This window comes from Typopeltis vanoorti, chromosome 4, assembly GCF_054136105.1.
Source record: "Typopeltis vanoorti isolate ZY-2024b chromosome 4, IOZ_Tvanoo_1.0, whole genome shotgun sequence".
In the NCBI taxonomy this organism is placed as follows: domain Eukaryota; kingdom Metazoa; phylum Arthropoda; class Arachnida; order Uropygi; family Thelyphonidae; genus Typopeltis; species Typopeltis vanoorti.
The window spans coordinates 79,669,257-79,696,041 of record NC_143552.1 but is presented as its reverse complement, the minus strand read 5'-3'; the positions used below and the strand labels follow the sequence as shown (position 1 = coordinate 79,696,041).

General features: G+C 34.6%; 1 protein-coding gene across 1 annotated transcript in view; it reads right to left on the bottom strand.

The window, feature by feature from the left end:
- The window catches only part of LOC150107437 (protein argonaute-2-like), a 218,859-nt gene that overhangs the window by 130,990 nt on the left and 61,084 nt on the right, over positions 1–26,785 (bottom strand). Inside the window, exons 5-8 of the mRNA XM_090392096.1 lie at positions 23,704–23,840; positions 9,391–9,613; positions 8,616–8,699; positions 2,723–2,786 (exon numbers count right to left, since the gene is read on the bottom strand). Of these exons, the coding sequence (XP_090248222.1) occupies positions 2,723–2,786; positions 8,616–8,699; positions 9,391–9,613; positions 23,704–23,840 (508 nt within the window). The remainder of the gene's footprint in view (positions 1–2,722; positions 2,787–8,615; positions 8,700–9,390; positions 9,614–23,703; positions 23,841–26,785) is intronic.

The window sequence follows — 26,785 nt, the reverse complement described above, 5'->3', positions numbered from 1 at the left end:
AATACCCGACGTTCTCATAGAAACAAACCATTCAGTCACAAGTTTATCCAATTCATCGTATGCCGATGTCCAGATATATTTTCTTTTTTTGACATAGCGCCAGATTGATTTGCATTGAGTTTAATGCTTGAGCTGTTTTTTTACTATCATGTTCAAAGTGGACATGGAGAGTCCAAGATCTTTTGCTAATTGCACACGTGTCCTGGCATGCCAATCTACACGTCGCAGAATTGCCATATTTTCTTCTACTGAAATACATTCTCTCTTTTTTTTCCTCCATGTTACTAACAATGGGCCATCCACCACCGCAACTTGAAAGCAACTATCACATGCTAAATTACATAGCACAAATTCTGCAATATACCACATGCTTCTGAATTGAGACTACAAACACCAATACTGCAAGCTAGTGAAGCGATATTTCACGAACTGTGGTTTATTCATTGATATCTAATATTCACAAGTAACAACTGCTACTTGGTAGAAGTATGAATGTGATTTCACAATTTGTGTATGATCCTTGTTCATGATTTCAATACAGCACTGTGAATGTGAAATCACATCAACACTTTACAGGTGCCAGGAGCTACTGACAGTTTAAAATTACTGATATGTAAACTTCACAGTATCAATTCGTACTGTGATTGAAAAATCATGGTATCACTCATCTACTGCAAGCATACAAGTCACCGTAATGGCAGAAATGACACTACAGCTGAAAGCAATGCCATCTGGGAACAGAAATGCACAGATTTCTGCAGAAATCTATTCGAAAATCAGTGTTGCCACCCGAGAAAAAACCAAATCATGGGAAATAACGTCCACATCAAGTTGTTAATGGTGGGAAAACAATAAATCATAAGAATAGGCCTTAAGACGGGACAAACCAACGGAAAATGACGTAAATGGCAAGAAAATGTAAAAATTGGGTTTTACTGTATATATGATAGAGAATAACATAAAAGGGCAGTCTCTTTACAAAATAATATACCTCATGAAATAAAAAGAGTGCTACACTGCTACTTCCCATGCCACAAAGAGCCTTTCAGATTTGTAGTTGATTCAGTGCAGGATTATTCTTCCAGTGATTCTGTGAGGAGAAGAGTATCGTAAAGCATGATCTGCTAGACTTACTATACTGATGGCAAATGCATTTCTTATACTCTTTAAGGAGATTAGGCTTTATTGTTTTAAATGTGACTTCCATCCATGAAAAGTGGTAGACTCGGTCTATGACAGTCCATGATTTTTCTATGACAGCACAGCTGAGCAAAGGTAATCTGGAAATCCAGTTCTCGAGACCAGACAATGAAATTGATCTACCAACTACCGACCTTTTGCAAACATCCATGCTCACAGTGGGATTCAAACCCACAACCTATTGGTTAGAAAGCAGAAGTGTTATCTACTTGGTGTAAGAGGCTGGAACTGAAGTGGGTCACAAACACCATTTTTCAGGTATACTCTACAGGAATGTTTTTCATATTTTTTTTAATTTATTTAAATGAACTAAAAATACTTATTTGTAGCTCACTGTATTAGTTCAATATGCTACCTACTCAGATGTTTTAGTGCGATAATGATACCTACAGTCATATAAGCAGCAATTTAGTTAGGTTGATGCACTGAAAATTATACTTGCTGTAGAAAATTTTAAGTTCAATAATTAACCTTTAAAAAGTGCAAAAGTCAAGAGAAAAATCAAGGAAGAAAAAAATTTTTTTTTCCTGAAATTTATGAAAATTTTCTGAAAAAAAAGTAATCAAAAATTAAGTGGGCAATAAGAATGCATCATTTTTTGAATTAAAAATTCATTCATAAATTGCAGAAAATTTAGAAATTCTGAAATTGTATTTCAAAATAAATGAAATGCAAAATCTCATAGTTGAAATTAAATTAGATACATTGTATATATAAAATTTACACAAAAGAATGCAAGTATTTTATATGGTGCCATATTGACACCAACAATCAGTAAGTGTCAATATGGCATTAATTCAACAAAAAGAAATCAGCATTTTTTTTATGGTATGCAAATTGAGTGATTTATTTTTTATATACTGCAAGGTGCAGAAATCACATTGCAGTATGCAAAATATAAATTGGCGTACCATATTCAAACAAAACTTCAAATTTAAGATAGCTGGTTTCTTCAGTTGGTTGAATATTCAAACAAAATTCACAGTCTTGAATTTATATTCACAACTGAGCTTTCTATATGCAAATAGTGATTTCAATACAAATATCTGACCCTAAGCTACTATACATTATCTACAAAATAATTCCATCTTTTAACATAATAACTTCTATTAACATCTTAACCATCTTACTGTTTAGGATGTTATAACAGAAAAAATATACTTTCTAGGAGTATAAAAACTCTAGTTAAAGTATTTTTTTCTATTCCCTTTTTATTTACTCAAAACAATTAAAGAACTTTTTGACTTTCTTTGAAATTGCATAGTGACTACAAACTGCATTAACATCTATCTCTAATGTATATGTTAATATAAGCATTGACTGTTTTATACATGCAACAGTGAAATATATGGGATGTTCGTTCCTGCTTTTAGGGTCTTATTGTCTTGTCTAAGTATTAGGATAAGACAATATTAACTATCCACTTCTAGTCGTGAATATTAAGTATTTTGGAAAAATCTCAATACAGAAATTATGGAGTAGCTCTGATGAAAAATAAAAATTTTTAAATGCAAATACATACCTCAAGAGGTAAATATGTATGTTTGTGCTCCTGACCAACTTGAAGACAAGGGAGGTGAGGAAATCTGTATTAAAAGAAAAACCATTTTTAATCTAGTTTATGCAGAAATTCTTTATTTAAAGAATTAATAAAACTATTTATACATTTATTTCCCTGATTGTTCCAACAATCAAGAAATCAATGTTTAAAATTTCTGCAAATGCATATTTTATTTCTTGTACCAAACTTCTTTCAATCAAAAAAGTGTATCATAAGAAAATAAAGTATTTGATTAGAAATAATAGAGTATGCAGTGAGAGAATAAAATAGTCAATAACAGTTTTAACATCTTACTTCACATTCTTCTTATTCAAAGACACTCAAACATTTAGTGGTTTGACTTTATTTAGTGACTAAATAAAGCATTCCTAATCTGGGATTTAACAAGGACTATCTGAAAAGAAATGACATGCATGCTATCTCTCCAAAAGATCCCATACATAATTAAATGTTTTCATAATTTTTAAAACTCTTCAACAGAAAAAGATCAGTAACTCTTATTTTTTAATTCCACAACTATTATTTACTAATAGTATAAGGATTGAATGTTTAAGGTATCACACTGCCAGCTCTTCCAGCAGTATGGTGTTATCAAAACCTTGGCAAATAAAGACTAGAACTATCCATCTACTCAAACTACACCACCTTTCCACTGAAATAATTAACTACATTGGTTTCTCCTTCACAAAATCAACAGATATCTTCCCACTGCCGAACCAACATCCCTTCTGCACCCCCCCCCCAAAAAAAAAACACTGCCATCCCCTACTGGGGATTCCCAGAAAAAATTGCACATCCTTAAAAGGTATAACACACAGACCTCCTTAAGCCACATTGAAAATTAGCTGCTCTTATCTCTTCACCAAAAGATCACCTCCATCATCTAAATCATCTTGGTGTCCACCATATCCCTCAACTCCTGCAAAATTACATGCTTCAGACAAACTGGAAAATAGCTAATATCTGTTTAGAAGAGCACAAACTATGTCCATCATTTGCAGTACTGTTTTGGTGCAGCAGACCATGCCACAGATACAGATAACTGGATCCACAATATCCCTCAACTCCTGCAAAATTACATGCTTCAGACAAACTGGAAAATAGCTAATATCTGTTTAGAAGAGCACAAACTATGTCCATCATTTGCAGTACTGTTTTGGTGCAGCAGACCATGCCACAGATACAGATAACTGGATCCAACAGGAAGAACCTTCCTTTTATAAATCAGTGAGACTATTTCTGAAATCTGACACAACAGCATACCATTCTCTAAACCTAAATAATTCAGCTGCAAAACATTGCCAAAAATGTTGCAACCATTATTTTGAGATTCCTTCAGTAAGATTTCATGGTAACATCCACAGAGGGTGTCAGTAAGGACCGTATAAGCCAGCCTTTTACAATCAGTCTGTGTTTGCCTCCTGCTAGTGTACCTGCATGTACATGCTTAGTATATTTCTCTGTGCCCATGAAGATGTCTTGGTGACCAAGGGGAAATATTGTCTTCATAATCTAATTAGCTAAACAAATTCAGTTAATTTATTATTATGTTTAGGAATGTATTTTCTCCACACTTCTAAAGATAACTGATATTATGGCAAACATTAACATGAGTGATAATGTCTAAACAATAAAAGTGATCTTACATGGAAGTGAGCAGAATGCAAAACAAGTCTTTTGCTAAGTAAAAACTCAGATTATCAAGACTCACGAACAGACTTCCATTCTTCAAATGCTGTTTTAATCCAGGCATTATTCCCACCTGTGTAAAAATCAAGTCCAAATTTAAGTCTCGTAAAGCTCTCAGTATCTACTGTTGCACTAGTTTCACTCTTTTAAAATAAGAGCAAACTACAGCAACAAGTACCATGCAGGCTGACACCAATTCATTCAAGTGCTATAGGACAAGATGTTTAGCATACTGAACATCAAAATTTAGAAGATTCTCTCTAAAATCTTTGATGCTTCAGGAGAAAAAATATTTTAAAAAGTGAAGGCCTGCCATATCCAAATAATTAATAATTTAATGAGGAAAATAAAAAGCCTCCATTACCTCCAGAATATATTGTAATTAAGTCATCTTTTCAATTCAAGAAAGAAGCTATCACCATCGTCAGTCATGGCCATAACTATGCTTTAATTCCAAAGGAATACCTAATGTGCAAATTGCAACAAAAACATTCATAACAGCACTTTACAATATAAACAAAACCAAGAGGGAAAAAATATCAGACACATTACAGATTGGGATCCTACAAAATCTCAAAAGAAAAAAGTGTATAAATGATTAAAAAAGTTACATCTTGGCCCAAAGAGATTACCAGAAAGTTTAAATCTTATCATGTCAAACCACCCCGAATATGAGGGTTCCAAAATTTACAAACTTAATCCCCCCCCCCATTAAATAGTACAGTCCCCACCTAAAAACTGGTCGAACATTTATCCAAATCCCCCACCCCAACAGGCAATTCTCCTTCACCTAAAAATTCTCTGCACTTTAAAATATTAATAAAAAAATCTAACCTTGGCCAGCCTGGTTGGCTGAGTGGTTAGCGTATTCGCCCTCCAGTCATGAGGCTGCAGGTTCACATGCTGCCTAGGACATGAATGTTTGTGATTGTCTTTCACCTTCATACATTTATCCAGACAAATATGTATACACTCTCCCTAGATTAAGTGGGTCACCATGGGAGAAGTAGATGCAACCCTCCTGCAATGGGAGAGGCCTTCACCCAGCAGTAGGAAGATTACAGGCTGTTTTCAGTTATTCATTCACTAATGTACCTTTCACAAAGGTACATTAGTACATCACTTCAATACGCCACATTTCTCCCCATTGACATAACTGAATTATTCAGATTCACTGTGAATTCAGGTTATTGCTTATGGAAAGGAATTTATACAAACAACTGGATGGACCCTACCACACACACACACACACACACACACACACACACACAACTAACTTCTATGTGGAACACCTTAAAAACCAAGCACTCGAAACAGACACATTTAAACAAGTTTGGATGCATTATGTCGATTACGTGTTTGCAATCTGGCCTCATGTTCCAGGCACACTGGATACATATTTGGTGTATATTAACACCCAGCATCCTAAAATAAACTTCACCATAGAAAGAGTAACAACTGTCTCCCCCTGTCTAGATACACAACTTCCTAATGGCTCAATTTTTCCATTTTATAGACAGCCCACTCATACACAAAGGCATTTACATAAGAAATCACACCACCTATTCCAACATTATAGCAAGACTGACCCCATGCACCAAAGCTACTTGTTCAAATGACACAGCCCTTGAAACTGAGCACCTTCGTAACACCTTTTTTTAGCCAATGGCTGCAACCCTTTAAAACTGATAAGAGTGAATTCATATCCCTTCTGCAACCAACACACACATACACACACATACACACACACACAAGATCACAAGTATGGTTGTGTTCATTTGCCAAAGATCTTAGAGATAAGTCATTCTGAGACCTGATGGTGTAACCTCTCCAAATAGACTTTATGGTTATCTGGTCAACAGAGGATACCATATGAAAACTATTCCCACCTCATATAATAAGAGTAAATTGGAAAAAAACAGCCAAACTTCTCTGAAAACATGATCTCCATGCCACTTTTAAACCTCTCATTTGCTAGTTACCTTCATCCATCTTGCACATCTCAGAAGTATATAAAGTTCCTTCTGCCTGCCTACAGTATAGTCTACTTTGGACAAACTGTTAGATCAGTTAACAACCACCTTGAAAAACACAAAAATTACATCCACGGTGGATATAATTACATCAACAGCAATGTATGGTAACTCAAGATTGGCAGAAGATATTAACATTAAACAGAAATCATTACAGATCTGAGAGACTATTTTCAGACTCAGCATCAGCTATGAAACCTCCTCCAGCTTCTACAAGTATGGTTGTATTAATTTGACAAAGAACTCTGAGACAGTTCATTCTGAGGCCTGATAACATAACTTCTCCAAATTAACTTTATGGTTATCTAGCCAACAGAGGATGCCATGTAAAGAGATTAGTCCTGTTTTCTACAATATAAACTCTTTTCCTGTTTTCCATATTTGCTTAAGTCAGTGTTATGTGCTTATTACAGTTATAATCTGTGCCCTGAAGATGCTGAGTAGGAAACTAGAAAAATATCAATGTTCAATAAATGTATTTTTTCCTCTCTTGGTGTTGTTTATATCATGAAGCACTATCTTTAATTATGAAAAGCATTAATTGTGGGAGGTTTGTATCATCACACACACACACACACACACACAGCTCATCAAAAAGTAGTCAACTCTCATGATACTGAATTTGTAAGGTACAGAAATAGTTTGCTAGTAAATAAGTTTGTGTAGAGAATTTCTTTAAGAATAGCACTGTACCACTAGGGATTTGGTCAGAACTTTCTGGTAATTTGTTATAGCAAGCAAATTTATTATAACAGTATTTGCTTACCTTGATTAACTGGGACTAAAAATATGCTTTGAAAGCAATGGAAATTTTCAAATTCCCATTGCTTACTGATTGTGAAATCAGTAAGCAATGAGAAATCAGTCTTCCCACATCCAAAAAAATTCCTTTTTTCAAGAAAATAAGTAAAAATAAACAAACTGACAATTACACTTTAATAAAAATTTGGAATCCTACTTAAAAACACGGCTATCCAGTATATTAAATAAAAAATCCTTGAAAATTATAAAAAACTGAATGAAAAAATTGTTAAATTGTCCTGTGTGTGTGTATTTTTTTTTATTTAAACATTTCTCCCACCCACACACAAAAGGTAGAAGAGCCTACAGTAAACAGATGCTGTGTGAGAACAGGATCAGGAATAGAGTAAACTGTTGATATTCTTCTTGAACTGTTGAAGAATTAAGGTGAAAGAAATGAAAGATGACTGGGTGTAGCAGGTTCAGTGAGTATGAAGTTTGATTGTAGAAGGATGTTGGGCAGCTGTAGCACAAGTTCCTCTAGTAGAAATGGGAGGTATAATGAGTGCAAGTTGTGCTAAACAATAACCATGGAAATATCTGTAGAAGAGACACAAATGCAGAAACTGACTCCCTATGGGAAAGTCAAGAGAAGTGTCATTAATCAACTGGAATGCCCTTTTCTGAACAGCATCAAGAAATTTTTGGGAGGTCTTTTTTGGTAGGTGCACTTCATACATGAGAGCAATATTCCAATGTTAGTCAGATTTGGGATTTATAACTGCTCAACAGAGAACTACCATCTTAACTGGAAAAGGATGTTGCATTTTTTGGAAGATGATGCTATAGAAGTGATATGATTGTGCCATGGAATGTTTTCTAAAATGTGTTTTTTTTCACATTTGTGAAAATGCATTTAAGAAAACCTACACAATATAACTCGCTATCTTATACGAAGTGAAACAAAAAAGTTGAAGATTTCTTTCTTGCTGACTAACTGAACAAAAACAATTTTATTAATATTTATTTCACAGCATGACTACCTTGTGGGATCAGTGTTTTACTCACAAATGCATGCCTGTCACTAGTAGGTGGTATCAAATTTTACACAACTGATATACATATTTAAATATTTGCCTTAAAAAATTAAGGGAAAAGTGGATACAACCATGATTTTTTAATGCTCTCCCAAAATAAAAATCATGGGAAAGCAGATAAGAAAGTGGAAACCCACTGTATTGGATGGAAGGGTATACATAATTTGTTTTGAAATAATATGTTAAGTCCATTTGGATAGACTTTTTGGGATTGTTACAGCACGAAATTACCATATCCAAGAACCCATAGCATAAAGTATCAAATATTTAATTGATTAAATACACTATTTTTACCTTAGTTTCATTTTGTACTTGTCTAAGAAGTATTTGGCCACTGTACATTCTACAGTCTGTCCATTCTCCAACTGTAGGGGAAATCTAAACAAGAAAAAAAAAGTTGAAATAAATTGAATTAGAAATCACAGCATCACTCTTTTAATTAGAAAATGCAGGTATGTTTAATATAAAGTTTGTATATACACAAAATGATATAACTTCATAGATAAAAAAAAAAACTTAATTTTTTTCTTTTCAGTATATACATATCCTTTCTCCAGAAAAAATTATTAAAATGGCCAAGTGTTTCCTTTTGTTGCAAAAAGAGTCCACTTTTTTTTTCTTTTTTTTCCCCTCCCCTTATGGTAAGTAGCTCCAAGTTCTTAATGGTAAGTAAATCTTTTCATTTTCTTCTCAGGATATGGACTAATTAGTAAAATTGTGTTCCAAGATAAAGATGTGTATAAATATAAATTCACACGAAATCTCATTAACTATGTTATTGCTGATCATGATATTTTCTTAACTGGTCAGGGATGTAAGAGCATTACATGTGTTGACATAAAATGTGCTGCAACTGTTTTTAAAATTAAAAAGTTTTTTTTTTTAAAAGTTGGAATACATTTTATTTTGTCTGATCTGCAGATACTAACTGACAAAATCTACTTGAATAGGCAAGTGTATTTGTTGAAGCTTTTTTTTTTTTTGAAGATAACCAAACAAAAAAGAAAAAATAAAATAAGTAAATAAACTAAAAATAATTCATAATTATGGGATCAAAACTTATACTTACGACTGCAATTGAGCTGGTCGCCTGGTGACATTACATACTCTATACTTGCGCCTCATTGTTCCACAGTGAGTTATCTCAACTTTTAATCCTTTGATTTCTTTGGTAAATTTTACTCTTTGTGAGTCTGTTAAAGGCTTCCTTTGCTCACTAATGTCACGTATGTCAAGCACTTCACACATAAAATCAGTAACTGGCTGTGCTTTATAAAAAGCAGTTGCTGATACTGTAATATAGAAAATTAATCCACTTCAGTTACATAAGAACATTTTTAAATTGTTTAAAATATACCATAGAAAACCAAATAAAATAATTATATCAACATAACCAGAGCTATATTTTCGTGACATAAAATTAAAGATATTTATTTAGACAAGTTTATTACTAAGTTTTTCATTAAAAATAAGGATGATATCCTTATTTATAAACAAAAAACATAAAATAAAAGTTGGTACTGAGTAAAAACCAAATTTTATTTTTTACTCAGTACCAATTTCATTCAATCAAATGCTTTACTTCAATAATTACATAATACACAAAGGGATCCAGTGGGGAAAATGTATGATCTTCTGTTCTGATGGAGCTCGCACCCTCAGGCAGGCATAGTGAGGTTGTTTCTAATGTCAAGGAAGTGGCTCCAGATATGAATTGGGTATATTATTTCATACAGAGGGAAGCGTTAGCCTCCAAAGGAATGGCTTTGGAGGCTATACAACACGATAAAGCTACTTAATTTTAGTAAGGCTCGACCATTAAATAACAGGTTATTTTCAGTACTCTGCGATGAAATTATTATTTGACACCTCCAGGGAGTCCAAAAACTCACAGAGGGAGGGCACCTGCTCTACAACTCTGTCTCCACCACCTCACCGCAACTACACCAATGCCACCTACCGCCAACCACCACTACTACTATTTCCACAGACAATCATAAACATCTATGCCCACAGCGGGATTCAAACCCGCAGCCCTTTGGCTGGAGAGCAGATACACTAACCGTTTAATGGGCAGTGAATATATATAACTTTTGCTTCATTCTGAATTCGCTGGCTTTCCAGATGCATTCTCCTTTCGTCATCAAAAAAAAAAGAATAGTTAATTGAGCTTTCAAGTGACAGTAGGCTTAAAATGCAATTCTGTGATCTTGGTTTGGCTCGATTCTGGATCTCGCCTTCAGTGAGAAGTGAATTTCCCGAATTATCTGAAGAAGCATTGAAAATCGTCATGCAGTTGTCTACAACCTATCTTTGAAATAGGTTGCAGCAACTCTGCAAGGGACAAGAAGCTCAACCATCTCATTAAAAGTAGTAACATAATTATATCATATTATTTATTTCTTTAATAAAAATGAAAACTTTGTTCAACGATGATACACTTTTAATCGTTTACTCCCAATTTAATCAATTATGTTTCCACATGTATTCAAAACATGCTTTCAGATTTATTATGTTATAAATGGCAGTTTTTCCCAAATGTTGGTAATTCCCACACAGGTTTTTAAAAAAATTACATAACTTAGTGGTCCACAGAATTGTTTTAGGCATTTTACCTGGTCCTTGGGTTTAGAAAGGTTGAGAAATGCTGTACTAGAATATTAGATATTCTCACCATTGTCCTATTATCCTTGACCTTTTCTTACCTAGTTTTTCTATCAGAGATGATGTCGAAAGTGAAAATCTGGTCTTGATAACCTCTATTTGGCCTGCACCCAGCTTGTTCTTCTCCAAGTTTCTCTTCCACAATTTTTCTCAATCTTCTTTTCAAGTATGGTTGCATAAATCTTACCTGGGGTACTCAGTAGAGAAATTTCTCTATTATTCTCACATTCAACTTTTTTATAATTACATAATACACAAAGTTTACATAATACAAAATTTATTTATTTATTTTTTTTTACAGATAGGAACTATGAGAGCTCTCCTCCGGTTATCTGGAATTTGAATTTCTGACGATGGCTCTCTGAATTATGCAGCGTAGTCACTGTAAAACTTTTATACCTCCATATTTAAGCATTTTTTTTGTTGAATATCATCTATTTCAAGCTGCCTTTCAACATTTCAAGTTTTTGATTGCTTTTTCTATCACGTATAGATATGTACTCCTGTTTGCATTCGTCTTAAAAAATTTCAAATACTGCTCTTTGATGGCTTGTTTATAGTTCCAATGTGAACTTCATAGTGTTGTTCACATTGGAACTAGAAAAAGATAATAAACTTCCATTCCTAGATGTCCTTATTAAGAAACAAACTGACAATAGCATCAACCTGTCAGTATATAGAAAACCTACTAACACTGGACACTACCTCCATTTCAACTCGTCTCACCACACAACCCAGAAACTCAGCATTATCCATATGCTCAAAAAAGAGCTATACAGTGTACCATAGATCCTGGCGAATTACAAGAAGAATTAATGAAAATATCCAGAGATCTATCCCTAAATGGCTACCCTACAAGAATCATCAACAAGATTCTCTTTAATGACATACCGCAAAGACAACAAGATGAAACCCAATACATCAGCTCTATAACAATTCCATTTGTTAGTACCATATCCAAAAAATTAGCTCTTCTTCTAAAACCATATAATATCAGAGTAACCTTCAAACCTATTGAGACCATTCAAAAGTTTATAAGATCCCCGAAAGATAGCCATCCTTTCTACAAATACTCTGCAGTTTACAGCATACCCTGTTCATGCGGTATCAATTACATCGGACAGACATCTAGAAGTTTTGAAACAACAAAGAAAGAACACATAGGCTATGTAAGGAATAACAGACAAGATATATCAGGCCTTTCTTCCCACTTCGTCTCTACCAACCATAATATTGAATGGGATATGAGTCATATGTCCTACATAGAAGAGAACTACCATTCCAGAACATTCAAAGAAGCTGCTACAGTCACCTATCAAGGCCTAATCCTACCAGATATATGGAAAACTCTAATCAGATCATTTAACCAAAAAGAAATGAACTTTCATGAAAATTACAATAAATATCTCAACAAATAAAACATTGTACTAGCGACATGCATATTGTATCACGCACAGTGATAACTTTATATAATTTTTAGAATTGTCGGTTAGTTTCCTAGTTTTTGTTACTTTCCATTGCTTACCAGTGTATCCTTGAAAATGCTGACAGATATTAGTCAGTGAAACATGTCGGATGTTAAACTATTATTTACTTGACTAACATACAGAATTAGGTCTTTAATTTATTAATACTAGTGGTCAAGAAAAAGGTAATAATAAAAATATTTAATGCTTTAACACATAAATTTACATTAAAACAAGGATTTCTAGTAAGGATAATACAATTAAGAATGAATAAGTTCTCATTAAGACATTAGTAATTTACTCAGCTGAGTATATCATTTACGATTTGGATTTATGCATACAAATTCCACTGTTTTTATTATCAAGATTCCAAACACAATTTCACTCTGAACAAAGTTATCATTCAATGTACTTAAATATTGACTCAGTTTAATTATTCAGAACAATCACAAAGCACAAGTCATCAGACATTCTTTCAGCAACTTTAAAGTTTATCAATCTAACACAATAGTCCTCAGAAAATTCAATTTCACATTACATTCTAATGTAACAAGCTTCACTATATCACACATTCAAATATGAACTATTAATCCAGAGATACTTCATATATTACGCTTACGAGGAAATGTTTCACTATATCACACATTCAATCTTGACTATTAATTTCAGTAATATGAACTATATCAAGTTCTCCAGAAACAAGCTTCGCTACTTCACACGAGGCATAGAAAAGATATCCTTAACAGTATAAACAGTATAACTTCCTCATTATCGAGAATCCTAGAAACACTTCTTGGCCCTTGAATACTTTCACTTTGAGAGCACACAAATATTATAGAATTCTGGGTTTCAGCAACTCATTAGTTAACTCGGGAGAATTTATCTTCTTGCTTGTAATCGCCTAACTTTCAATATTTCTTACTCATTCTTATTATCCTTTTGTCCAATGCTATCCTTCTGCGAGGTGATAGGAATTCATAAAAGAATAAGAGTTCAAAGAAAGATAAGTCAAAATACAGAGTAGTTCAAAATCCTTCCTACTCCGTTCAACCCCAGGTTATTTCTCTCCTTTTTTTCCTTTCTACTGTGTTCTTCTTTTTCATGTACCGCACATGACATCCTACTCTCCTTTCCCACCAAAATCTGGTTCTAACTCGTTTTGTTGATACCGAACTGGCTTTTTGCATACTGTACAGTAACTCACGTTAAGGCACGCACTAGCTAAAAATAACAATTTCTCACAACAACCAATCAAGTCTTATTTTGAAGAATTTCTTGGATACATTACATTTTACTAATAACAAAAAGATTACACATTTTACAAATTTTATCTCTATATCAGTAACATTAATCTCATAATAATAAGTGACATTTAATACATAGTTTTTACAACTGTACTTCATATAAAAATAATAAATGAACAAATAAATATTAATAAACATAACTTGAAAGAAATCATATAAATAGCCTGATGAGCAAATTTGGTTTGGGAATGGCAGATTATGTTGGACTCTGAATGAAGTATTAATAATTTCCAATTCTCCTTATTCAGAATCCAACAACACATTGCTGATCAAAATTCCCCTGCAGAAAACAAACAAGGCCTTATTCCTGTCTGAAGGAAGTGGACCAGTTTGTCTCAAGCCTGAATCACTTGGTGCTGGCATGATATCGTGAGACGATGCATCACAGTTTTTTTTTTTTTTTTGGGGGGGGGGGGGACATATTCCGTACTGAAATGTCTCTTTTTCTCTCTCTGTACAGCTGTCTGTAAGCACTGTACATTAATTTCTGAACTACATCCTTCACTCCATCTTCAGCATAAAAAGCTTCTAAGCTTTCTTAGTAATCTAAAAAACAATTAGTCAGCCGCATATTTATCTTCTACCTCTTTCCATGATATTCTTATAACCTTGAACTATTTTTATAGATAGTTATTGCAATTTTTCCTATATTCTCTAGGAGCACATGCTAATTTAGCTGGAAACTTTCATATGATTGCTTTTGATGGGCTAATATTTTGTGTTCTTGAATAAACCAATTTTTTTAAATATACCCTTGCAGACAACTTCACCACATGCTTCTTTGGCTGGGTCAATCTAAGATTTCTTCATATTTTCCATAGGTTTTTTTCCCCTCAAAATACTTTTACTTTTTCTCCAACAAGACTTTATACACTCAATGAACAAAACATTAGAGATATCTACCTAATAGCATGTCATACCTCCTCTAGCATAATAGTGCCCATTACACCTTACACATCAGTCCCACATACATGAGTCTGATATCTTGCTCTATGGCATCCCAGAGAGAGATTCAATTCAATTTAAATCTGGAGACCTTGGGACCGATGTATGGTCCGAAACTCAAATGAGTGTTCTTTGAGCCATGCATGGGTGTTGCGGCCTGGTGCTGTGGCACACTGTCCTGCTGAAACAGACCATCGGCTGCAGGATATGCATATGCAAAGGTCATGAAAGCGTGTATAAGTGATCAGCCAGCATTCTGGTAGCTTTCAGCATTTAAGGGACCTAATGTGTCACATGAAAAGGCTCCCCAAACTATTACAGAGCCAACTCATGCTATTGTTGCCACACATGCACCCTCCCATCGGATCAGTACAACTGATAACGAGATTCAGACCACATGACTCTTGTCAACTATGCAGAGTCCAGTTTTGATGCTACCAACACCAGGTGAGGCACAATGCCCAATGATGAGCTGTCAACTGTGGTACATGATTAGGAAGTTGGCTCCTGTAGCCCATGGCATGTAGGGTGTACCGCACTGTTCGCTGATGCTGCTTGGACCTCTGACATTAAAACTGGATGTGATTTGCGCTGCTGTTGACCCTGCAGTTGGTCTATATGAGCCTGCACATATAGACAAGAGAACAAAATAAATCCTTTACATTAGGTAGGTTCTAAGACTGCAGTAGCAAATTATAGACCAATCAGTATTTCAGGAGTGGTGGTAGAGGTACTGGAAAAATTGATCAAAAAGGGAATTCAAAATGGGTGGATAAGAATATGATACCATATGACGGGCAACATGGCTTTGTGAAGAGTCATGCCTTAGTAATTTACTATCTTTTTATAATGGAGAGACATCTGAGTTGGATAAAGGAAACGGCTACATGATGATTCTGCTGCATTGTGTAAAGGCATGCATATGACGAGAATACCACATGGAACTGTTATGCAAATTAGAACAAATGGGGATGGATATGACATTGGTTATGTGGATAAGAGGGTGGCTGCTGGACAGATATCAAAAAGTGGTATATGGAGGAGCAGTAATTATACAAAAGCTGGTAATTAGTAGTGCACTGCAAGGTTCAGTGCTAGGACCACTATTGTTTAATTTTTGCATAAATGATAAAGAAAATAAACTGAAAGGAAATATTCAGCTGTTTGCTGATGATACAAAATTAGGTAGAGTAGAGTAGAGTGAATCAAGGCAATGCAGAGCTTACATCCAACAAACTCTAAATAAATTATCACTATAGGCAAAAGATAATGGGTATCAATTTGGATCTGGTCCCTCCAAAATCAGCATCAGATTATTTAGAGTGTTCTGACTGATGCGATTCCTCATACAGGTTTTTATCCTTTTTAATGCAGAGAAACCCCTTTCACATGCAGGTGTGCTCACAGGTATGGCCAGTCCAACAGCAGCTAGTTTTGCTACATTTGGAAAACTCTTTGAACTCAGATGTTGCTAATTTCAGCAGTATTTGTCTTGGATCTAGATTTTTGTATGACTGTCCATTATTCATTTTTGATGCAACTGCCCATTCTAGTTTAGTACTTTCATAGTTTAAAACTGCAGGACCTCCATTTCTAGAAATCTTGCTCCTAGGTGTTTAATAACTATGCCTATGTATTTATCATATATTGTATTCTTAAATGTAATAACATTAGAATCTGAATAATCAATGTGAAGGTCTGACCATTCACCTGAAAGATGCTGATGAAGATTTTGAAAATGACTGCCAGAGTGTCTTTCAATTCCGTGATGGGTAGTTTTCTGGCTTCTAAGAGTAGCGCTATTTCAGTTAAGTCAACATCTTGCCTTTGCTATGATCTAGACAAGTTAGATAAATGCGGTAACATATCTGAAAGCATCATTAGTGAAGCTACGAATTGTATGTTCTGATATATTTACTTAAACCTTCAGCTGTGATATCATTTCGTTCGGTGGCCTCTCTTTCCAATGCAGCTATAATGCTCACTATGCATTCTCTTAGAGACTGTATTGCAGAATCATGAGACAGCCATCTAGTGTCACTAGACATTTTAAATTTGATCTGAGGACTGTTCAGTATATTTTGGAGTTGGGTTAAACCAGCCATCCTGACTGGGGAATTGTGGAAGAAGAAAAACAATTGCCTTAAGATATCATTAAACATGACTAATAAGGCACTTCAGTAACTGCTTGGGCACTAGCAAGAACCAGTCAGTGGTTTACATAATGACAGTTGACCATGAGTCCATCTATTTTATCTTTGAGCAGTTTTGCAACTCCCTTTTGCTTTCCAATCATGACAGCTGCTCCAACAGATCCTAGGCCCACCAGATTACAAGTTTTTAAGCCTAGACTGTCAAGGGTTTCAATTACTTTGTTAGTTATAGTCTCAGGTTTGCCATCAATGATATTGCAAGTTGATACAAAACTAACCCCGACCTCTTTTCTAAGCTGACAAATATATTTAATGCACGCAATCAGCTGTTTTAAAACTGAGATGTCTGTAGTTTCATCACATAAAATACTGAAATAATCTGCAGAATGTATATTTTTCAGTATTTCAGATCTAATTTCTGATGCTAAAATATCAATCAACTCTTGCATTACTCTTTCTGAAGTATAATGTGCATTTTTACCAACGCTAAAATGTTCTAAGTAGGAACAGCCCATAGCCTTGCAACGTTCAAGCAATTTTACAAATGATGTAGTACGTGGTAACTCATTTTTCGTTAACCAATACATAGATCTTAAAGCTCCAAGAAAAGCATCTTTCTGCAAGTTACACAAAATTCAAATTGATTTTTCAATTTTCCCTATTCCAGTTTCTTCTAGTATACGTTTTCCAATTATATCTGAAAAAGAATAGTGTGTAACTTGCTTTGTTCATGGTCAACCAAGCTTTCATTTCGAAGTCTTGTGCATGGCTTAGTTACCCACAAACAAGTCACTTTCTTGCTTGTGGGTCATCTCTTTCTGTATTTCATACATGTGGAACACATCATTCCATTATCTTTCACCACTAACCAATGGAATTTTTTAAACCACTCACTGTTAATACCCGATAAGTGGTGTTTAGACGCACATTTTAATCAATTTTACATTTGAAAGAGACTCTGCAGAAGTTAATTCACCAGATCGACAATTCTGTTGTTGGATTGGTGTTTTCGCTACTATGCTTATCGGTTTCATGATCATCATCAAATTCCTGACATTTACTCTCAAGGGGTGTACAGGATATGATAGTACCACATGAAAAATTTACATCATTACTAACTTCCTACCTACAATTTTCTGCCAAATCAATCTGTTACCTGTCAAAGCTACAACATTATCAGATCCAATATTGATATATCTATTAAGGCACTTTTCACCGTATCAATCCACCTATATCTTGGTCTTCCTCTGGGTCGTTTTCCTGCCAACCTGGCAGAGAACACTTGTTTTGCTAATCTTTCCTCGCCCATTCTGTTTAAGTGACCATACCACCTGAGATTAGCTCTGCTAACACATTCCTAGATGCTAACAATGTCAAGTTCTTTCCTAATATCCTCGTTTTTAATATGATATTGCCATTGATGCCATCTGTTCATACCCCTAATCTTTCTCAGGACTCTCATATCTGCAGTCTCTAGTCTTTGGTCAAGTGTTTTACTTCTGACCCAGCTCTCAGATCCATAAGTTAAAATTGGTTTGAACACTGTCTTGTATACAGCTAATTTAGTGTTTTGACTAATTTCTCTTTTATTCCATATAAATTTATTCAGTTGACTTCCTACCATACCAGCTATGTTGATTTTGTTGTCTATTTCCATATTTAATTTACCATCTTCATTAAAAATCATGCCTAAGTAGCTGAAATGTTTTACTTGTTCTATAGGTTCTCCATTCACAATGCAGCTGATATTTTCAATGCTTCTGCCTATTTTCATTACCTTTGTCTTGTTATTGCTGACCTTCATACCATATCTATCACAAAAGTTATTCAATTTAGTCAGGGAATCTTGCAGACTTGTAGCGGATTTATTTAGAAGTATAAGATCATCCGCATAAAGCAAGGAGCTGCCATCAACATCTCCAATTTTGATACCACTTTCCTTCATAATGTGATCCATATAGATAATGAATAACAGAGGGGATAATGTACATCCTTGTCTCACACCAGATTTAACATTAAACCTCCTTCCTGTACTTCTTTCTAGTAGCAAGGCTTATACGTTGGTCAGACATAACTGGTGATTAGTTTACGGAATTAACAACGCATATAAAGTATATTAATTAAACAACTTTAATGAATAACTTCTATATTTCGGCAACGTCACATTGCCATCTTCAGGAAAATAAAGATATGGTATGTGCATGCAGGCACTAACACAAAGCAAATGAGGAAGAAAGCAAGAAACTAATATTGTTCCTAAAGTCCTAATGGTGCCCTCTGGCGGGCTAATTTGGTAGTCTTGGCAGTTGGGCTGAAGTTCTCATAATGTAAGTCTCCCAAATTTGGGGTAGTTTCATGCACCCAAATTTGCTGAGGTTAGGAACGTTTTTTTAGAGCTGCTGAAGATTCTTTGAATAATCTTTCGTATTTAAACTTGCTGCGATGAATTATTTTTGTTTTCTTCCAACGAATTTTATGGTGGGTATCTAAGGCATGGTCTGCCAGCCCAGAGTGGCTGTACTGGTGGAACCGGATGTAGTCTTGGTGTTCTGAAATCCTGATATTTGTTGTTCTGCCTGTTTGGCCAAAGGAGGACAATTTGCAGCTGCAAGGGACCTGGTATACACCAGGTAGGTCTAGAGGAAGTGGTTGGTCTTTGGTAGAGCGGATAAGGGATGCCAACTTTTTATATGGTCTGTAACAGGAAGCTCAAAAAATATGACCTTACTTCCTGTTACAGACCATATAAAAAGTTGGCATCCCTTATCCGCTCTACCAAAGACCAACCACTTCCTCTAGACCTACCTGGTGTATACCAGGTCCCTTGCAGCTGCAAATTGTCCTCCTTTGGCCAAACAGGCAGAACAACAAATATCAGGATTTCAGAACACCAAGACTACATCCGGTTCCACCAGTACAGCCACTCTGGGCTGGCAGACCATGCCTTAGATACCCACCATAAAATTCGTTGGAAGAAAACAAAAATAATTCATCGCAGCAAGTTTAAATATGAAAGATTATTCAAAGAATCTTCAGCAGCTCTAAAAAACGTTCATAACCTCAACAAATTTGGGTGCATGAAACTACCCCAAATTTGGGAGACTTACATTATGAGAACTTCAGCCCAACTGCCAAGACTACCAAATTAGCACACCAAAGGGCACTATTAGGACTTTAGGAACAATATTAGTTTCTTGCTATCTTCCTCATTTGCTGTGTGTTAGTGCCTGTGTGCACATACCATATCTTTATGTTCCTGAAGATGGCAATGTGACGTTGCCGAAATATAGAAGTTATTCATTAAAATTACCTTTAATTAATATACTTTATATGCATTGTTAATTCCATAAACTAATCACCAGTTATGTACTTCTTTCAATTCTAACTGCTGACTTACAACTCAAATAAAGACTAAGTATTGCTTGATATAATGATCCACTAACACCATATAACTGTAGCGTATTGAATAGCTTCTCTCTTGTCATATGCTTTTTCCAGATCTACAAAACTTAAACACAGATCTTTGTTATATTCCAATGATGTTTCAACTATTTGTCGTAAATTGAATATCTGATCCTGACAGCCGATATTTGACCTGAATCCAGCATGTTCCTCATCAAGCTTCTCTTCCAGAATCCTTCTCAACCGTTTCTCAAGTATTCTGGCAGAAATCTCACCAGGAACACTCGGTAGAGAAATACCTCTGTAATTTTCACAACCAGTTTTATTTCCCTTTTTATATATGGGTACTATTAGAGCTCTACTCCAATCATCTGAAATTCGTCCTTCTGTCCAGGTCCTCTGAATTATGCAGTGTAGCCATTACAAAACTTTTATACCTCCATACTTGAGCATTTCTGGTCTAATATCATCTACTCCAGCTGCCTTTCCACATTTCATACTTTTGATGGCTTTTTCTACTTCAAGCATGGATATGTATTCCTGATTGCATGCTTGGTCAGTGTTTTTTTATCACCGTGCTGTCATCACTGCAAGTTTTATTTAGCAATTTTTTGAAGTAATTACTCCATACATCAAGGATATCTTTTTCCCAGTGTTCATATCACCTTTATCACCTCTAATTCCTTTTACAGCACTCTCTCCTCCATTTTTGAGCTTCTTCAACAACCGCCAGAATATCTTGCCACCTTCTTGATATTTATTTTCTATGTTCTTACCAAAGTCTTCCCATGACTTTTATTTAGCTAGTTTTACACAGTGTTTAGCTTTCTTACATTTGTCTCTGTATTCTCTAAGAGCACAAGCTGACTTATTTGCCAGGAACTTTTGATATGCTTTCTTCTTTTCCTTCACTGCCTCTTTAACTTTCTGTGTCCACCAGGGAGTTCTGATTTTTCTATCCTTGCAGACAAACTCACCACATGCCTCTCCGACAGAATCAATCAATGTTTTCTTTAGCGCTTGCCACTGAATCTCCAAGGTTTGATTCCTGTTCTCAAACTCTTTCATTTTTTCTTGAATAATGTTTGTATATTTTAGTCTACAGTTCATATCTGAGAACTGCTCAACTTTTATTCGCTTTAAAACTTTCTTACATGTTCTTCTTTTCAATATGAAATTCAATTTTATCCTGCTCAAGACTAAATAGTGATCACTTCCAATTTCAAATCCTCTGTACACTCTGGTGTCGTGCACCAGGGAGAAAACATCACTATCAACAATAACATAGTCAATGAGACTTTTCTTATTCCTAGCCTCTTCTCTCCATGTGAATTTGTGCACATTTTTATGTTGGAACATTGTGTTAGTAATAACCAGTCCATGTCCTGAGCAGAAATCCAACAAGTATTTGTTATTATTATTAGCTTTGCTATTTTCTCCAAATTTTCCTAAAATATTTTTGTATGTCTGACAATCATTTCCTACTCTGCTATTTAGATCCCCAACAAGGACCAACTTTTCATTTTTCATTGTGTCAGTTGCTTTTTCTAAAGCCTCAAAAAATTGCTCCACTTCTACCTTAGGCACAAATAAGTCTCATTGTCCAGTTCACCATTCACATATTTGCCAACATCACTCTACCTGAAAATGCCTGCCATTAAAGAAGATTAGTCTCGTATTTGGTGTTCAATGCTATGGCTACTCCTTCTTTTCCTTGATTGTCATTGCCTGAATATAACATTTTGTATTCATTGCTCAGAAACAGTTCACCAATTTTGGTCTTTTTTGTTTTAGTCACCCCTATTATGTCGATCTGGTACTTATCTAATTCCTCAGCTAGCTTCATTTCTTTGCCATTCAGGCTTCTTATGTTGATAGTACCGATTTTCAATTCTGGTGATATTGAGATGGAGTGTGTTTTAGGATTTGTTCCAGTAGCTGACTTTTTTGCTGTAAAATATCATTGGTATTAAATTAATCAGAACAAATCACTGAATTGTGCACTGACAGTAATACCCGAGACACATAACGAGCATTATGTCACAATTTTATGAGTATTAATTACTAGGAATGGGAATTGGTATCACTCGAGACTGATGTCATAGTCCTCGAGAGTTTCGAGAATTTCCCCGAGATCACAACTATATTTGATGCGCAGGCCTATTTTCTTTTACAAAATAAAATATTAAATACTTGACTCATGATCTTCAGACAAAAACCATTATTAAGAAAAATAAATGTAGATTTTTAACATCGATTTTTGCCTTCGATTTGAATTTGCTCAATTTTCACAATTTATTTTCTTCAAACATCAAAATTATGTCCCTTTCATTAAAGATCTTCTTTGCAACCGATACTGTTGTATTCGAGATCACGATTTTTGTCTTCTTCCGCGTACGGATTGGTGTACAGTTGATGAAGAAATTGAGCTGGTCTCACGAGTATCGAGACTCTCCGGTTTCGATTTCTCATCAGTATTAATTTAAAAATGTCTTAAATTATTTTTCCATTCTGACTCATTATTTAGCCATGTCAATTCACAACATTAATTAGCCAGGCAGCACTCCCATTCAAAAGGTCCTCAGGAGAACTATGCCATTCTTATTAGCAGTGTGTACTTTTCACCAAATTTTTTGAATCATTTTAAGTGGGATCTATATCTTATTTTGCTATTTAGGTATTTCACAAGAACAAGCTCCCCATTGCCCTTAAGCCAGTTTTTAACTCACATAATGACTCATAAAAATTCTAATTTCCTAATAGGGCCACACACACACACAACCAAATGTTATTCAAATTTCCTGTTTTGAAATTTGCTCAAAATATTCAACTTGAAATCGGCTACTTGCTTCTTTTCCTGATTCCTCTTGCCCAAATCTTATTATTTAAGAGACTCTCACTGTTTTAACTTTTGTCTTAGTAATGCTAATAGGTAGATATTTCTGTATTTTCTCTGTTAGTATCACTTCCTTCCTTCCGATGCTTCATATAATGATGATTCTTCAATTCTGGTAGCATACTGTTTGTTCTAGTTACCTGACAAACCAAGCACAACAGAGGCCTTGTATAATTATAAGATTCTTGATTATGCTATGATTCCAGCATACATATAGTATACAAAGCTTAGCTTTAAGTCATAAATAACTAGTCCATCTCGTTTCTTCAACATTCAAGTGGATAACTAATAATGGGTAACAATGCATGCAGGAAAGAAATGGACATCGAATCCAAGTCAGCTTTCTGCATTCTATATGGGAGATCTTCTCCAAGTTATATAGCTTTAATCCTTAAGTGACCCTCCCTCATATACACAAGAAACAATTACATAATAAAAAAGATACATTTCCTTATATGCATATTTGATTTTTTTTTAAATAAACACTAACCATTAACTTTATAGAAAACTGATATAATCTGAATTCATTTAGCTATAATCTTAAAAACTTACCATCAATATTTAACATCATCTTCCATTGACTTGGGCGAACACTTTGATGAAATCCAAACCATACTTCTCTACCACCTCCTAATGGATGATTATAGCCATCCGGAGAAGAAAAGAATGATCGTCCCACCGGGGTATATCTTTATACATATATAAAAATAGGAAAGTTGGATTAGTTAATGAAATTGAACTGTCACTATAATATTAAATCTAAGACCTTTCAGAATCCAGAAAGTTGTAGAATATGCGAAACTTTTAACTCAGTATACCTCTACATACGATCAACTCTCACTACATTAATAGTAACTGTTAGAATAGTTTTGCTACAGCGAAATTTTATTGTATTGTATGCTTTTTTTTTTTTTAATGATCTAAAATACTTTATGGTTTAATTATATATATATATATATATATATATATATATATATTACATAAATCATATACTTTTGGTTCATATCTGAAACTTAAAAGAATACAATACATTAATAGTTAATATATCTTATTCATCATCATCAGGAAATTCCTGACATGTGCCCTCAAGGGATGTACAGGATATTATGATAGTACTACAGGAAGAACTTACATCATTACTAAATTCCTATCAATGATTTTCCTCCAAATCAATTTGTTATCTGTCAAAACTCCAACATTATCAGATCTTCAGGATTTGTTCCAGTAGCTGACTTTTTGCTCTGGTTCCCTGGCAAAAACAACAGGAGCCTTGTTTAACTGGGCGACAACCAAGTTGGCATGAATTTCTGTTATGTTATACCATCATTTTACTTGTGGTTTAAGCCAATTTGGTTGGTTAAATCATAAATTGTCAGCCAATCCTCGTTCGTTCAGTATCCGGTAGATATCTAACAGGGTGCACCACAAGGTGATGATTGGACATTAAATCAGAAGCTCTGGTCGGTTCTCTGCATTCCTTTAAAGGCTATATGGAGGTCTTCTCTCAGTTAAACAGCTTTGAGCCTTAAGCACCCCTGTATCTTATTCTTCTTCATTTAATTTACAAATTAATATCTTAAATTATTATTATTATTATGTACCTACTCTACAACCTCCACCACTCAATTTACCAACTACAGTGAACTGCATCATTTACGGCAACCACTAACGGCACCGCTAGTATTTTCACAGACAATCACAAACCTCTATGCCCAACAGTGGGATTAGAACCACAGTGTTTTGGTTGGAGAGCAAATAAGCTAACCACTTGGCCAACCAAGCTGCCAAATATTTGATACTGGCAACTGGAGTTTCACAAACCGAAATTCTAAAATAGAAGAGTAAAATGTTCAAGACTTGCTCTCCATTCAGATCTGTTCCTAGCCATATCTTTCAGAATTTCCAAGCACATTCCAGTTACGTCTTTAACTCTATCCACCCATCTAATTCTTGGTCTTCCTGTTCTCCTGCTTCCATCAACTTCTCCAGACTTTTGTTTGCTCGCATAATATGTCCAAAGTATGACAATTTTTGCTTGATGATCATAGCTTTGAGGGAGCAATTTGGCTTTATTCTGTCTATCACTGATTTATTGGTTTGCTTTGCAGTCCATGGTATTCTTAGTAAGCATCTCCAAACCCATAATTCAAATGCATCTATCTTTCTTCTTTCACTCTTACTCAGGGTCCAACTTTCACATACATACATACAGTGTTTAGAGATGAGATTATAATTTTTTATAGAGAATATCTCTGTTCGACTGCACCATTTGTTTAGATTGAATAAAAATTAATAATAATATCCTATCTATCCTCAGTTTTATGAGATTTTCTCTATAACAATTATTTCTTTTTCCGGGCGTATTTATATATGCACAAGGGTTCACTCCGATTGGTGCAATGACCTTTTTACTGTTTCTTTCAGAATCCAAAAACATCACTGACTCAAGACCAAATACAAAAATTAGACATTTAATAAAAGAAAAACAATATATATACACTTCAAACAAAACTACATAACTAATAACAAAATTAATTGGATCCAAGGCCGTTTAAAATAATCTTACACTTAAGAAATCACCCATTTTCTAACTCATTCTATTACTGATTTGTTTAACATATACTTCATCACATCCACTAGACTAAAAACTTTGTTTACACAATAAAAAAATGTTCATAGCCAGTTTCTCTGTTAATGCCCTTTTCTGAAGATATAAGATTCTCTTCTTCTTTTCATAGGATCCTTTCTCATTTACTCTCATGTAGCACATATTAATTCTTCTCGACTCTTAAGTAAGATATTCTGAATTTACCGAAGTATAGTTACTCTTACCTCATGCAGTTCAATTTTTTTTAATTTTTGTACCAACAAAAAAGTTTCTTCTACTGCTTTTATCTAAGTTGCTAAATTCCTTCTCCTATTCCAGTAGAGATAACAAATAGATTCGCCGTCCTTGAAACAGAAGAACTTTTCAATCAGCGTTTCCTCGAACATTCCTTTAGAACGTCAATTGCAATAGCTTCTTTTATTTACCAATACTTATTGGCAATCTACCACTTTTAAAATTCACAGTTCTATGATTCCTTTTTCGGAATATACTATTCATTTTCCAATGACTGTCACATAAAAAAACTTAATTTCCTCAGAACCCAAATATCTGCCGGCCTGTGTTCCTTTTCTTCCCAAACGCTCTCTTGTTACTCCTGTTACCTCGATACTGAACACTCTCTGTCAGCTGTCAATCACCTATCAAACCCCTCGGCGAGCGTGTGCACTCCATGAAAGTCACAAGCGAGAAGCTAAGTATAATGGCTGACATGTTGTCTCCGTTAGCGACAAGAGAATGTCTTCATAAAACACAACACTTAATATTTTAAACTACAAAAAAATTTCTGAAAGTAATACAGCTCTCTAAATCCAGTAAGTACATAAAATTTTAACTTCTTTACATTTCATTTTGACAAAATAACATCAATAACGGGCACATCGCAAGTGCCAACAATGCGTGTTATGAAACCAAAACTAATAAACGTACTAACAAACAATTTGTAAAAATATTCAGAATTTTAAATTATGATTATTTTTACACTAGCTATATCTTTCAGAATTTCCAATTTCCATTACTCTATCCACC